Below are 14,918 nucleotides of genomic sequence, written 5' to 3'. Positions count from 1 at the left end.
CCTCAGTATTGATGGTCCCTGGGACTCCTCAGGAGCTGCTAGAGTTTCAGCAATTCTCAGCCCAGCAAATGGCTGGGACTTCAGTCAGCCCATCATTGCCCAGTCTGACCACTGCCTCTGCCCCATCTTCAGGCTTCCGCAACTTGCACGTGGATGACCAGATGGCAGTCATTCAGTACTCCTGGATGGGGCTTATGGTGTTTGCCATGGGCTGGCGGTCCTTCACCAATGTCAACTCCAGGATGCTCTACTTTGCCCCTGACCTGGTTTTCAATGAGTAAGTGCTCATGGGCCCAGAACTCACATAAATATAACATCCTGGCCAGATCTTTTGGTGGTGATGATGGTAATGGGGATAATGGTGGGGGTGGCCCATTTGTCCTATAGGTGAGGCAGTAGAGGCTCCAGCCAATCTGCCCAATCTGAGGTGGCTTTGCCTTGCTGAAAAGCCACCTAGTAGGAAGCAATGGGGGGGGGGTGCTGGTGCTTAACCATTCCTTTCCTATCCAAAACCAAGTATCTTGGCCATGGTTATGATCTGCTTTGTAGATTATCTCAACCTCATGTCAAGGCCCCTCTCCTTTACTGTAAAACAACTAGGAAATGGACAAAGGACTCTAGCTGTGAAAGCTGAAGTTCCTGTGGTCCCTTTCCTACCACTGAGGGCCAGTCACCATTTGTTGAGCAACTCCTCTGTGCCAGAACTACACTACGCACTTTCAAAATCCTTCCCCATTAAGTCCTCATGATAACCTGATTTCCCCTTTTTACAGATAGTATTTTTTTTAATGGATGGGGAAAATTAGGCTCAACAAAATAAAGTGACTCACCGAAGGCATGTTGGTGGCAGAATTCAAAGTATGTCTGTATAACTCACAGCTCCTATACTGCCTCATGGTGGTAGATGACAAGGAGGAACAGTTCCACCTTTCTCTAGATATGCAACATTGGCTTAGCTACTTCCCTTCTCTTTAAAACAGGTTTAATTAATGCTTGCCCTGCCACTAGCTCTACTTATCTTTCATGAATTAGGCCAAGGGCTCAAATTTTGGAATTATACTTTTCTCAGCTAAAATCTCTGCTCTATAACATCCTGCATCACAGTCTTTGGGTAAGACGTAACTTCTCTGATCTTCAGTTTCCTTGTCTGTTAACAAAATATAACTTTCTTAAGTTGCTTGTTATGATGACTAAAATTGGATGTAAAATGCCTGTCCAATAATAGGCAAGAAATAAGAGAAATACCTTTTGGATACTCTTCCCCTAATTGTGATAATCTTCTCTATGTCTGCTGTTTGAAGTCCATTGATAACATTGTGCATGGAGCTGACAAAAAAAAAAAGCCTTCCCAAGTACCTTGAGCTAGTTTCACCACAGAGAATCATTTTGGTCAGGGTAGAAGTTGACCTTCCTTCCTCTCCAGCCCTCTAACCCAGAAGAGCCTTAAAATAAAATGTACAGGCTACTGGTTCCTTCCAGTACAGCAAGGCCTTATGGGGCAAAATGAGTATCCCCAGCTGCCCTCTTCCAACCCAGCCAACCCTGGTAGCCAGAAGCTAAGAATAACCATTGGGCTTTTGGCACAACCTGTTTAGAGGTTTCCAGATCTCGAAAGAGTTACCTATGATGCCATCTTCAGGGGCAGGCCTTTAAAAGCTCTCTTCCTGTTTAACTCTAACCCCTACCCTCCTGCTGCCCTCTAGTGATTGAATTAATACCCTGGGCTCCTGCACCACCCACCTCATCTAGAGCCCTTAAACCTTTGCAAGGTGATAATTGTTGTTTTCTAAATCCTCATTTCCTTTTCTGCCTCTGTGTAAGTAATGTGGCACCCCTTCTCAGCTCACTGGCCCACTCCCATGTATTTTTTCAGAAGGCACCACAGGGGCAGAGTCCTAGGCCCATCAAGACCCAGGGCTCCTGAAACAACAGGGCCCCCATTCCTCATGTAGGAAGCCCTATGTTAGAGCTCTTAGAGTCTCTTTAAACATCTAAACCAATGTTTCTCAACAGGGATACTGTTGACATTTTCAGAGGAATAATTTTCGTTGTGTAGGATGTTCTTGCATGTTTGAATATGTTTATGTTTAACATCCCTCATATCTGCCTACCAAATACCAAAGAAGATGTCAGTAACAACCCAAATTTACCACATATACATCTAGCACCAAGTAGGGAGACAGTACCCTCCAGTTTAAAGCCACTAATTATTGCTAGCCTCTTCAAGATACTAATATGGAGAATGAAGTCCATAAAGAAAGACAGGAACTCTGAGCCAACCCATTTCCTGATCTCTCTGACACCAAAACCTGTCATAAGCCCTGCTTTCTTCCTTCTTCCTCTCCTTTTTGTGGAGAACACATGTTGTGAGGGTGATGGGCTTGAACCATAGCTGTGTGATCTTGAATAAATTACTTAACTTCTCTAAACCTTAGTCTTCTCATCTGTAGAATGGTGAATACTATGATAATGGCACCTTCTTACATGTCATTTAATGAACACTATTTGCCAAGCACTGTCCTCAGTGTTTTCCCATTTTCATCTCTTCTTTTCTTCACTGTTGTTTATTCTCCTCTACCTCTGCCCTCTTCCTGAATATTCCATTCCTGCCCCTTTTCTGCCTTCCACACTCTTCTCCCTTTCCTTCCCATTAACTCTTTCCCTACTCATTTTGTCCTTTATCCTTCTTGCCACCTTCCCCTCTGAATTCCTTCCCTTGCCTTTCCCCTTTTCTTCTCTCTTTTCCCCACATTTCTCTGTCCTTGGGGTTTGCAGCAGTGTTGCATCAATCCTCCACATTAGGACCATAATTTTAGTGGTAAAAAGACTGTAGTGTTATCGTCAACAGAGGCTTGGAAGTACAGTAGAGACTGGAGCAAGGTTAGGTCCCAGTGTCAACAGATCTCCTTAAAAAATTCTCTAGGGTGTGAAAGGCCTTGGAGCAACACTGCTTTGGTCAGTTTACTTGAAATACTATCTAAACATTTCCTCTTTGTAGCTGGTATCCATCCTGAAATGAATACACCATCTGCCCCCTTCCCTTTTTCTCTAGGCCAGCTCAGATCTCTCTGAGATAGGGTGTTGGGCTTTTACCTAAACAGTTCTAGGGCTGTTTATCCTGTGGACAAGGCTAGTGTCTTGGGGACCAAAATGTCAAACCACAGCCTTCAAGCCCAATCCAGGGTCTTTTTCCTCACTACTTAAGTGGGTGTTGGACTTCCATTTCCTTTCTTTACAAGATACAAAATCAGTTTCTCTCTCTCTCTCTCTCTCTCTCTCTCTCTCTCTCCATACAGACACACACACACACACACACACACACACACACACGATTTCTGAAATGTTGAAAATCAGGAAGACCAACTAGCAGAAAGATGCTGTATCTTCTTAGAGGCTTGCCATGGCCAGTCATAAAACAGAGAGGTTGCCTGCCCCCCTGCCCCGAGAAACTGTTCAAGCCTTGGCCACTTCCCTATATAATTTATAAGTGATAATGTGATGATCTGTTGACAAGCCACTATAATAAAGGCAGCTCACATGTGTTTATAACTCCCAAACTGTGATAAGGAATAACCATTATATGAGGGAATAGGCTCCCCTTCAGGGGACATTTAGATTGGACATTCAGAAACACTTCATTGCTGATTTGATAAGCATTGGAACTCATTGTGAAGGGATATGGGGAGTCTTTCCTGTTTTATTTTAAGTGATAAAATTTCTATAAAGGGAAATGTCATTTACACCAAGAGACAGGGGAATTGACAGGATAAACTACTATGGTCACTTGGGAATCCTGGTGTCCTTATGTTAGGAGTTGATTCCTAAAGCTTATCTCCTAGAAATTCTCCAAGTTGGGATGCCTGGGAGGCAAGTTCTGGCTCTGGCTGTAGCTGGAATATTAGAACTGTAGTCAGGGAGACCATGTGCTTGGCCCATTGTGTTCATTTGGTTGGGCTTTCCTGTCTCTGTCTCAGGAAACACGAGGGGCACAGGGACCTGGAAATTCCATGTGCTAACCCATATCCTGGGCAGGGAAGATGAGTAGTTATCAGGATGTCAGGATTTTGGAAGAAAAAAAGAACAAGCTTGTTCCTTATCACTAAAGCACCAGCAAGAGAAACAGTGAGCTCTTTTTAGAGAACCTGGGTTGGGGAGGGCAACCAAAGCTTATTGTTAAGCCCTCCCTTAGTCCCTTCCTTTCTCTGTATGTCTTCTCCCCAGGTACCGCATGCACAAGTCCCGGATGTACAGCCAGTGTGTACGAATGAGGCACCTCTCTCAAGAATTTGGATGGCTCCAAATCACCCCCCAGGAATTTTTGTGCATGAAGGCACTGCTGCTATTCAGCATTAGTAAGTGCCCGGAGAGACAAAAAATGCTCCTGGTGCCATAGGGACTAAGAAGGGAGCTTTTTCCACTAAAGATTTATCAGAGAGAAGCCAGCTCCTAGGCATTTTCCTTCTTTATTCATCCTCCCTCTTCCACTCTCCCTTAGCAAAGAAAGTCATCTTTGCTAGAACTCAACCTCTATTGGATCCCCACCTATCTCCAGTCTTTCTCTGGAACAAGGCTTTTGGAGCTGGCTGTAGCAGGTCTCTGAAATTTGCCGTAGCTTCTACAATAGAAACAGGCAAGAACCACCTAATATTTATTGCAGAGCAATAGTAGGAGATCTATGTAAGCAACTCAGATAGGATTTATTAGGCAGCCAAGTAATCTTTCTTTAATGTCTCTTCAGAATGCTGTCTTGGCACCTGTGAGAGGGAAAGGAGGCAAATTTTGATATTAAAAGCTATATATTTTAATTGTCTAAGTCAGGGCTGGACTGTGACAACATAAAAACCACAGGTCATAAGAAATGTGTAGATGAGAAGACCAGAAAAATGAAAGGCTTAGTAAATTGTATTTACTTGATGCCTTTCAGATTGGGTCCAGCTAGCTTTTTCTCTGTGAACTTGCTGGCAGCCTGAAGGACCCAGGCATACAGACTTCAACTGACAGGAAACCAAGTAGATGGTTCCCTCCCTGTGCGGGTGGGGGTCAAGTTTGTTGTCAGAAAACTTGGTGCTTTGTCTAATGCTCCTTTGTGGGCATGCCTTCCCTCCCCATTCTGTTTTCATCCCACATCAGTTCCAGTGGATGGTCTGAAAAATCAAAAATTCTTTGATGAACTTCGAATGAATTACATCAAGGAACTTGATCGTATCATTGCTTGCAAGAGAAAAAATCCCACATCCTGCTCAAGGCGCTTCTACCAGCTCACCAAGCTCCTGGACTCTGTGCAACCTGTAAGCGAACAATGGAGGGTGCTTTGTCAGGGAGAAATAACTTGATAGAGCCAAGTGATAATATGCTCTTCTAGGATCTGGCACCACCTGTTAGGAGGTGCTTCCATTCTCCTCTGGCTTTGAGTTTAGTCCAGGAAGAAAATGCAATGGAGAGGAAAGGAACACGGGTCACAGTGCCCCTGGAAATTGTGAAAGAGGTGGAGGAGTTGAGAACAGAGCAGTTGGGACTCAGGGAAAGGGCTTAGAGAAGATAAGTTCTCTAGTCAGACAAAACAGGCCTGAATGTTTTTCCCCTCTTCCTTGAATCATGTTTGTGTGTTTGTGCGTGAGTGTGTGTGTGTGAGAGAGAGAGAGAGAGAGAGAGAGAGAGAGAGAGAGATTGTGTGTGTGCATTCGAGTGCATGTGCTGAGGAAAAGGAACATGCAGTCCTGAGTTGGAGAGCTTGCAGTGGTGTAGGAGATCTCTTGAAAGCCCTCAGTAACTCCATGGAGACCATTTAGTGTACATGTGTGTGAACACACACACACACACAAGGAGGGCCAAGGACAGTGAAGGAGGATGGGGTGAAGAGCCTGATACAAACCAACTCCTTGTCAATCCTGTTTTCTCCCTCTTATTGTTCCCCCTACAGATTGCACGAGAGCTGCATCAGTTCACTTTTGACCTGCTGATCAAGTCCCACATGGTAAGCGTGGACTTTCCAGAAATGATGGCAGAAATCATCTCTGTGCAAGTGCCCAAGATTCTTTCTGGGAAAGTCAAGCCCATCTATTTCCACACACAGTGAAGCTTTGGAGACCCCCATTTTCTCACCCTACCCTACTCCCCTTTTCACATATCTTTTGCCTGTTACAATTCTGCACTACTTCTTTGCAGTGCCTTGGGGAATTTCCTCTTTTGATGTACAATCTGTCATGAAGATGTTCCTGAGTTCTATTTGCTAAACTTTTTTTCCCCCTCTTTTCCTCCTTTCTTTTTTTCCCTTCCTATCTGACCCTCCCATGGCTCTTTCAGACTCTGCTCCCTGCCATGGCTCTTATCTGTGTTTTGAATGGTGTTGTATTTCTTTAAATCTGTGATGATCCTCATGTGGCCCAGTGTAAAGTTGTGTTTGTTTATAGCACTGCACTGTGTGCCAGCCATGCAAACATTTACTCACTTAATGCCACGGGAAGTTTAGAGAGCTAAGAGTATCTGGGAAAACAAAAACAAAAACAAACAATGCTCCTAAAACCAAAAATCCTTGTAGGTTTTTTTCCCTCTTAAAAAATATAAAAACAAGCACAATTCCTCAAAGAGACCAACAGTGACTACAGTAAGGTGAAAATTGCAAGCGCATGGGGAGTCACTGATTTTGTTTTTTTCCAAACTCAGCCTCCCTGGGAAACTTTCTTTTCTGCCAATGGCTATTGCCATTAGAGGACAGAATGACCACAAAGATTAGTTAGAAGTGGGATGAGGGGAGGAGACAGATTTAAGAGATGATGGGAGGAAGAAGACAGATGGATCACCAGTACTTGCCCACAACCTTGGCCCCTGATGGCTAGACTGCGTTAACTGCAGTGCAATTCATGGTACTGAAAATGTGCTTCTTGTTTGAAAACGTGTCTGCATGTGAATACCTTCCCTACAACCAATACTTTTTCTCTCTCACTGTCTGCCTCCACCCTCGAATTGACTTTCAGTAAGCCTTTCTAAGAGCTTTGAACTGAATGTTCTCTTTAGCCAAAACTTTGTCACTTCCACTAAAGACTCAAACCAGTAAGAAAGAAGGGAGAGATCTGACCCTTTGGAAGACCCTATACAGATTGAGGTCTGCTTTCCCATTTATGCATCAGGGAAGAGGTTGGGGCTGGAGTCAGAGGAAAAGGAATTGATGGCTTGGTGGTTTTCCTGCTTAGGGCACTCTTTGCCCTTACCTTTAAAAGATCTGAATGTTTTCTGCCTGATGCCATGCAGCTGAAAGCTCCCTCTTACCCTCCCTTCAGTGTTTTGTGTGCCTAGACTTCACTAGACTGTGTTATAGCCATGGTGGTGATGTTTGTCCATTATTTGGGCATGTTCACAGACTCTCTGCTAAGAGCTCCTACCACCAAGAAGGCCAGCAAGCCAAGAGTCTTGACATCTGTCTCTAGACACCTTTAGACTCAAAAACTTCTTACCAAATGTCTTTCATCAACTATCCGATCTCTGGAGCCCTTAGACAAACTGGAAAGAAGGCATCAATGGGATTGGACAAGCTGGGCATCTTGCCCTTGTTCCTTAGAGATGATACCTTCCCACCAAGTGGAAAAATACCTACTTCTTCCTCCAGAGCAGCTAAAGGGGCTATGAAGGTCAGGGTTAAAGAGAAAACTCAATTACCAGAATGAGAAGAATGAAGGCACTAGAACCACAAACCCTGTAAATGCTCTCCTTGCCACCCAGCATATCCACCTACAGAAGTCATGGGAAGAAGAGAGAAGAAACTAAGAGGAGACTGACTACTAAATTAAAGTCTTCAGAGGCAAAATCTAAAGCCAGATGAGCACCATCTGGTCAGTTTACTCATCATCATCCTCTGCTGCTGATTCTGGGCTCTGATATCGGCCCTACTCACTCAGACTCCCCACCTTTGTTGCTGCCTCTCAGTCAGAGGAAGACTGAAACATTTATACTATAGAACCATCACCTCTGTTGGAAAGTTCTGGTTGGTGTGGCTCCAATGGGCTGCCATCCATGAACTCAGGGTGTGCTCCCGGGACACTGGTTTCATATAGTCCTTTGGCACACCTCTATTTTGTTGACTTTGTCCCCCAATCCTGAGTTCAGGAGGAATGTCCACCTACTTTCTCATCTTGGCAACTGCCTCCTCGCTTAGCTGTTAAAGTCATCTGTTAAACTCAAGAAATGAGGGGCATGTTACCAAGCTACCCATTTCAGTTGGTTCACTCTACTTGTTGAGAAGATAGTATCTGAGTGACATGTTATTATCTACATGGGTTTCCTCCTCTGATTTCTGTGTTGATATTAATAGCCAAATGAACTTGCAAAACAGCTTTTTTAAATAACAAGGGAAAGGGGAACCTAAGATGGGTGATATACCAGTCTAAGACTGCTGGACAAAATTAAAGCTGACAGGTTCTCTTTCTGAGGTGGGATAGACAAATTATGGTTTTCTTTGTTATGACATCATTTGGCTTGTATAGGCTCACAAGATTACTTCTAGCTGTTTTAAAGAAAAAAAATCCACTCTTTTCAGTTAAACTAGGTTATAGATTAATAGTTCCTTTACATCTGTTTTGAAATGATTTTCACCTTTTGTGGTACATGGATTTGATTATATCATTATAATACCTTTACTTGTAAATACTAGATGCTCTCCTTTTTATTTCTCTGACTACAAAATTTTTCATCTTTATGGATTTCCCAATTGTGACTCTTGTCTTTATGAATATATATGTTTTGCATTTGTGAAAGCCAAAAATCAGTGAAACAGCAGTGTAATTAAAAGCAGCAACAACTGAATTACTCTGAATTTCTGAATGGCAAGATTAGGGAAAATGGCCTAAACAAGGCCTTAGGCCTAGTGTTTTTGCACTGAGGTTTCAGTGAGTGAAGGAGATTTTAGCTTAGCTTTGTTCTCCCACAGATAAAAGGGGGATTTTTTTTTTCTTTTGGCCATTGATGTTCCAGCCAGTGTAATTGACAAAAGTCTCATTTTGCATGTACTCTGCTATACAGACTTGATGTGGTTGGCACAGTCTGCTCACCCATGAAGGATGGGCCATCCAGATCCACTCACCTGGTAAGCTGAAAGATGAGAATAACTCACCAGACAAGTCATGGTAGCTGTCTCCAAAGAGGTTTGCAGTGCACAATGAGGATGGAGTGAGGAAGAGAAAAAGAACATCAGGGAGAAGGCCCCATCTGTGCTAGGTAGCAGACAGTTGCCAGGGTCACAAACTCTGTGGTCAAAGAGTCATGTGGCAGTTTCAGCTTTTGTTCATTGTGTAGTGATCCCAAGCCTGGCCTCTGAGTTGAAATGTGGGTTGAGTTCTTTGTTTCACAACTTTTCTGTGCCACAGACAGTATCATTGTTCTTGGAGACTTCATTATTTTTTTAATGAGAATGGAAGTTTTTGAAGGATTCTGTAACATATCTTTGAAAAAGAAATTCCATATCACATATATTTTTATATATGTTCACTGTAACTAAAAAAGAAGAAAAAAAAGCTTCACTCTGTCCTTTGGGTAGTTGCTGAGGTGATTCCAGGTTGAGAAATAACGTGCTGATGCTAGAGTCCCTCTCTGTCCATACTCTACTTCTAAATACATATATTCATATATATCAAGAAGTATTCTATTTGCACTTTAAGAGAAATAGTTTCATCATCCACATGATACACTACACAAATGACCTAACTTTGAGCTTCAAGTACTTTCTGTTTGTTTCATTAGCCACAGCACAGATATGGCCTTGCCCTCTTTTCTCCCTTGATATTTGGCAGGGTTCAAAAGCCCAAGCCACTCCCTTTTACCCCTTTCCAGCCCTGTGCCAGGGTTGTACTTCATGAGACTCTCTCAAGACATCCCTGTAATTATCCCTGCATGGCCCTGGGAAAACAAGAAACTGACTACTAATCATCTTGTGCCATTTTCCCAGGTGAGTGGGCACTGGGCCAAAGGAGTGACCTTTGTGCTCAACCCCTGTAAAGGGTCATGGGAACCAGGAATGCTAAAGCACAGGCTCAAATCCCAAACTTAAAGTCAATAAGCCATTTAGCATGTTCATTTTCTTATAAAAGGAAGTTTCTACCCCTGCTGCCTTTTATAGGCAGGTCTGTTTCTTACCAATAATCTCTTTGAAAATCTTTGAAAGTAGTTTTTTAAAAAATACAAAGAAATGAAAGCATCACATTATGTAACCAAAGATTACACTGTATCTGCTAAGAGACCAAAATTTTAAGAGCAGGGAGGGAGCAAGCATTAGTGCCTCTTTGGAAAACTATCCAAAGACAGACTAAAGGACTTTTGTTGTTGACTGACCTATATAAGAGTTTTGTGGGTTTCCCCCAACAATATACATGTTTATAAAAGTGAAAATAATTTCAAAAAATAAAAAAGGATTATAAGTCCTTCACTAAGTGATTTTATAAGCAGAACTAGCTTTCTTTTTCTCTAGTAGTTGTTGAGCAAATTCTTAAAGCTCCATTATTGCATGGATGGAAATGGAGCTGTCTTGGCCACTGTGTTTGCTAGTGCCCATGTTATCTGAAGATGTGAAGCCCTTGCTGAGAAGGGGAGCATTTAAAGGACTAGATTTTGCACTAAAGGGACAGCAGGCAGAATTCCTCATTTCTGCTCACTTTGGACAGCACAAAAAGTTCTCCTGGGTTTACGGCAGAAGGTTGAAATATATTGTAAATGAGTATTTGTATCCATGTTTCAGATTGAATTGTATATGTATAGATATAATGTGTTCTGATAGCTTTATCTTTCTCTGCACCTTTATATTTGGTTCCAGGTCATAATTGATACCATGTACTTATGAGAGAGGCCACAGTTACATTTTGGAAGCTCTCCTCAGAATGGAAAAGATACCTGGGTTAATCACATAACTAAGAGATCTCTGCCTCTACTGGGGCCTTACCCATAGGCCTAACAAAGAAGCAGAGGGGGAAAAGGATAGGGTACATGATGTAATGCACTTTACTAGCCCAAGACAGATGAATGTGTAAAGGGTGGTGAAGACTCATTGGAATCAACTGGGATTTACCACAAGGGAGGCCCAGACTTGGGGCCAAAGGCCCACCCAAATGATTAACCAGTGGCCTCCTAATAGGACTTGAGCTTTGGAAGGAGGGGCATTCTTTGTTCTTCACCATCCTTGAGAGAAAAAGGCAGTTTCCTGCACTTGGGAACCTGGAGCAAGCGCTCCATATTTCACACAATTCACTCACCTATGATTGAGGTGCTCTTGCTACTGGGTGTCTGTGTGCTCTAATTTTGGTTTTGGGTATGTTCTGTAAAGATTTTGACAATGAAAATGTGTTTTTATCTGTTAAAAAATTGTCAGTGTACTAGAAGTTGTATATCTGTAAATGCAGGTTCATCTCTGCCCATGGGTAGGGATGTTTTTCTTCAGTTAAGAAATTGACACTGGGGTCTGCTGCCCAGAGCCTCCCAACCTTCAACCATTTCTAGGAGAAGGCAGAAAAATCCACTTTAGTCACTCTTTCTCTTCAGATTATTAGGCTGAGGTAACAAACCATTTTGACTGTTTCTTCCCCGAGAAATGAGTGTTAAGTATTTAGATTTAGCATGTAGACTTTTAAAAGGAAAAACAGCCTTTGATGCAGTTTTGATTCATCCCCATTTGATTTGACCAGAAAGTAGGTAATGTGCATTGATTGGTCAGCAACCCCAATTCAATATAGCAGGGGTACTGATCCTGTTTCTTATCTCACTTGTCTCTTAGCCTTTTATAGAATTAAATGAGAGGCTATGGATTGAGTAGCCCTTGTAGCCCAAAACAGTCCCCATATCCCCATTAACAGCCACACTAATTAATGGCCAGATGCCACTGGCCACTGAAAATTGAAACATACACATACCCCAAAGGAAAGAAAATCCTAAAATGTTGCTGCTTCTCTGGTGGTGCCCTCCCTGGCTGATGCTTTACATTTTGGGACTCTGTTTCCTGCACCACAGTCAGGCTAGGCCGGCAGTCTTTCCCAACCTTAGCCCTTGGTGCTAACTGTCCTGCAGTGAAGTGCCTGTGGGATTGTCCTATCCCATAAGCTACTCAGGTGCTGAGAGTAGCCACCACTGGGATAACCCAAGCTAAAAAAAAGAGTCCCCTAACCACTCAGTGACATCTTTCTGCTTTTCCCTAGACTGGAACATTGATTAGGGAGTGCCTCAGACATGACATTCTTGTGCTGTCCTTGAGATTAATTTGGCAGCAGGAGGGAGCACACAATGTAACCAAATGTAAGAATTAATTTTCAATGTTGAGGGGAAAAGTAAAGAAAAGAAGAAAGAACACATCACATAAAGATTTTTTTAAAAAAAGAAACATTAATTTTGCTTGAAAGTTCTTTTGATGGGGCTTCATTACTTAAAACGACACTTGGCCTCCACTGGGCAGCAGGACCAGCCCCAAGCGCTAGTGCTCTGTTCTTTTTTTTTTTGTAATCTTGGAATCTTTTGTTGCTCTAAATATAATTAAAAATGGCAGAAACTTGTTTGTTGGAATCCATGTGTGACTCTGAGTTTGTCTCTGTCTCTGCTTTCAGAAATGTCATCCATTGTGTAAAATACTGGCTTGCTGGTCTTCCAGCTAAAACCTGGCCACAGCCCCTGTTGTGGCTGCATGCTCAAGTTATTGTTAACAAAAAGACTTGAGAAAAGCTGCTAATGTTCTCTTATCACCATTGTTAATTTGTTAAAACATAAAACCATCTAAAATTTTAGGAGAATGTCATTAGAGTTTTTTAATTAGCTCTTTTTTATTGGCTTTCTTTATTGAAGCCAAGAGTTGGTATCATGCCCAGTGACCTTTTATGCTATGTTGATTTTCACATATTTAAAAAAAATCTTTGCACAGGGGCTATAAATTTGCCTTGTGTTGGCCCTAGCATAGGTTGAGCTGGGACCACCAAAATATCAAAGAGCCTGGGCTAGAAAATACAGATGGACCTTGATGACCCATTACAACCTCCCATCAAAAACCCTGAGCTTGTCAACCAGGAGAAAGTCACACAAAACCCAGCTGTTCACCCTCATCCTCATCCTTATGGGAGCATAAAATTATTAGTAGCTTCACTGCCCAGTTCTTGCCAAGCTTCACATAAGGAAGGGGCATGTTCACATTCTCACTGTTTTTCAAAAGCCTTTTCACCCTTGACCACCCAGGTAAAATCTGAACCCACCTTCTTTGGGATTTTTAAAGGTTTAGACAAGGTAGCCTCCTGTTTTCTCTTAGTTTGGATATTTAAATGAGATCCAAAGTTGAATATATAAGCCTAAGATACAGACCATCAATGAGGTGTGACAAATGCAGGTGAGGTGACAGATGAAGTATGCAGAAGCTTTCTTTGCCTCAGTGTCCTCACCTGTAATAGGGGTTGCACAATGTCTCTCTACTGGGCCAGGCTGAGGACTCAATAACAATGTATGTGACCCAGCCAATAAGGCTATTGCTCTTGCTTTGTTCCCTGTTAAAATGCAAGAAACCCTGAGAAGGATCCCACATTGAGCTGTATTTGTCATTGACCGCCTCAGAGTGGACAGATTTCTCAAATTTTTCTTGAACACAGTACTTTTTGGAGAAAAGAAAACAAGACATTTTGGAGATCTGTGTGTCTAAGTAATAGAAAATATGTATGTTTGTGGGTTATGTGTGTCAGAACCTGCCTCCAGAAGACCCTTCTGGTCACCATTGCTTAGTTCTCTTGTACCTACAGAGACTGGTCTAACATCCACCCTACTTGATTTTATTTACTACTCAGCCCTTGCCTAAAGTGACAAGGTAGTTAGCATCCATCATAAATTTTCCAAGGAGTAGCAAAGCACAGAGGTCAGAGGGACAAGGGCATCTAGTGGATTAAAAGGAACCTGGAGGCCAGATCCCAATATGTGACTTGCTCATAGTCATATAGCCACGGTATAGCTAGAATTCTGACCTGCTGATTCACTATATGGTACTGGGTAACCCTCTGCCCTTTTCTGGATCTAGTTTTCTCATCCATGACATGATTATATGTGAAGATGTGCAGTAAGCCTAGATGAAATGGGAAGCACCTTCCAATATGGAAACCATGGTTATTGCAAATTACTGTTATACCTTTCTTAATCATGACATAAAGGGGAAAGGAATGGGCTTTTTATTATCCCTAGAACACATAGTTTTGGAACTAAAATCCTATTTGTACTCAACAAAAATTTACTGAACACTTGGGAGAGCAGGGGATCAAAGCAACAATTGAGTCCTGTGTTGTGGATGCTATTGACCCCTTGATTGGTGGGGAAAGGGCTTGATTGGTGGGGAAAGTGAAATAATTTGTTTACCATTTAGATGATCTCATAAATAGCAGAGATAATTAGGAGTTAAGTAAGCCATGGTGCATGTTTTCAGCGAATTTACAGCCTATTAAATGCCTTCAGCCAGGACAGTCTGGGACTTTAACTTATCATATCCACCCCCAACCTTGTCACAACCATCTTTCAGACAAGATTAGGCTAATCTTTGATAATTTTTGAGCTACAAGGGATCTTAGAATCTAACCCAAACATTCTTCACATGAGGAAGCCAGGCAAAAAGTTTATAGATGTTATTGTGCATTAGGACTTATGGGCAAAGGACTGGCCCTAGATCACCCAGTTTATGGTCCCTTCATATGCCTGCAGGCAGCATACCAGTGTGGCACCTGAAAACTTTCACCATCCCTTTGCACACTGGTTCAGAGCCGTGGTGAGAGCTTCCACTTCTCATTTGTGTTTCTCATGTATACAGTTCAAGGATCTCTATTCCAACCACAGCACATACTTCACCTACCATCCACTCCAAGAGGTTTTCTTCATGCCACTGCAGGAGGTGATATGAGAGAAAAAGAGAATTATTGGAGCAGTAACTGCAGAAGCAA

The 14,918-nt window shown here is 42.4% G+C and overlaps 1 protein-coding gene across 1 annotated transcript in view; it reads left to right on the top strand.

The window, feature by feature from the left end:
• The window catches only part of AR (androgen receptor), a 210,869-nt gene extending 198,365 nt beyond the window's left edge, over positions 1-12,504 (top strand). Inside the window, exons 5-8 of the mRNA XM_047092579.1 lie at positions 133-277; positions 4,222-4,352; positions 5,131-5,288; positions 5,921-12,504. Coding sequence (XP_046948535.1) covers positions 133-277; positions 4,222-4,352; positions 5,131-5,288; positions 5,921-6,076 — 590 coding nt within the window. The 3' untranslated portion in view covers positions 6,077-12,504. The remainder of the gene's footprint in view (positions 1-132; positions 278-4,221; positions 4,353-5,130; positions 5,289-5,920) is intronic.
• The last annotated feature ends 2,414 nt before the right edge of the window (positions 12,505-14,918 follow it).

This window comes from Lynx rufus, unplaced genomic scaffold (assembly GCF_022079265.1).
Source record: "Lynx rufus isolate CCGP_SWC_20201006 ecotype Redwood Valley unplaced genomic scaffold, mLynRuf1.p SCAF_30, whole genome shotgun sequence".
Lineage (NCBI taxonomy): Eukaryota > Metazoa > Chordata > Mammalia > Carnivora > Felidae > Lynx > Lynx rufus.
The sequence above is the reverse complement of the archived record's forward strand: the minus strand, read 5'-3'. Positions and strand labels throughout refer to the sequence as shown.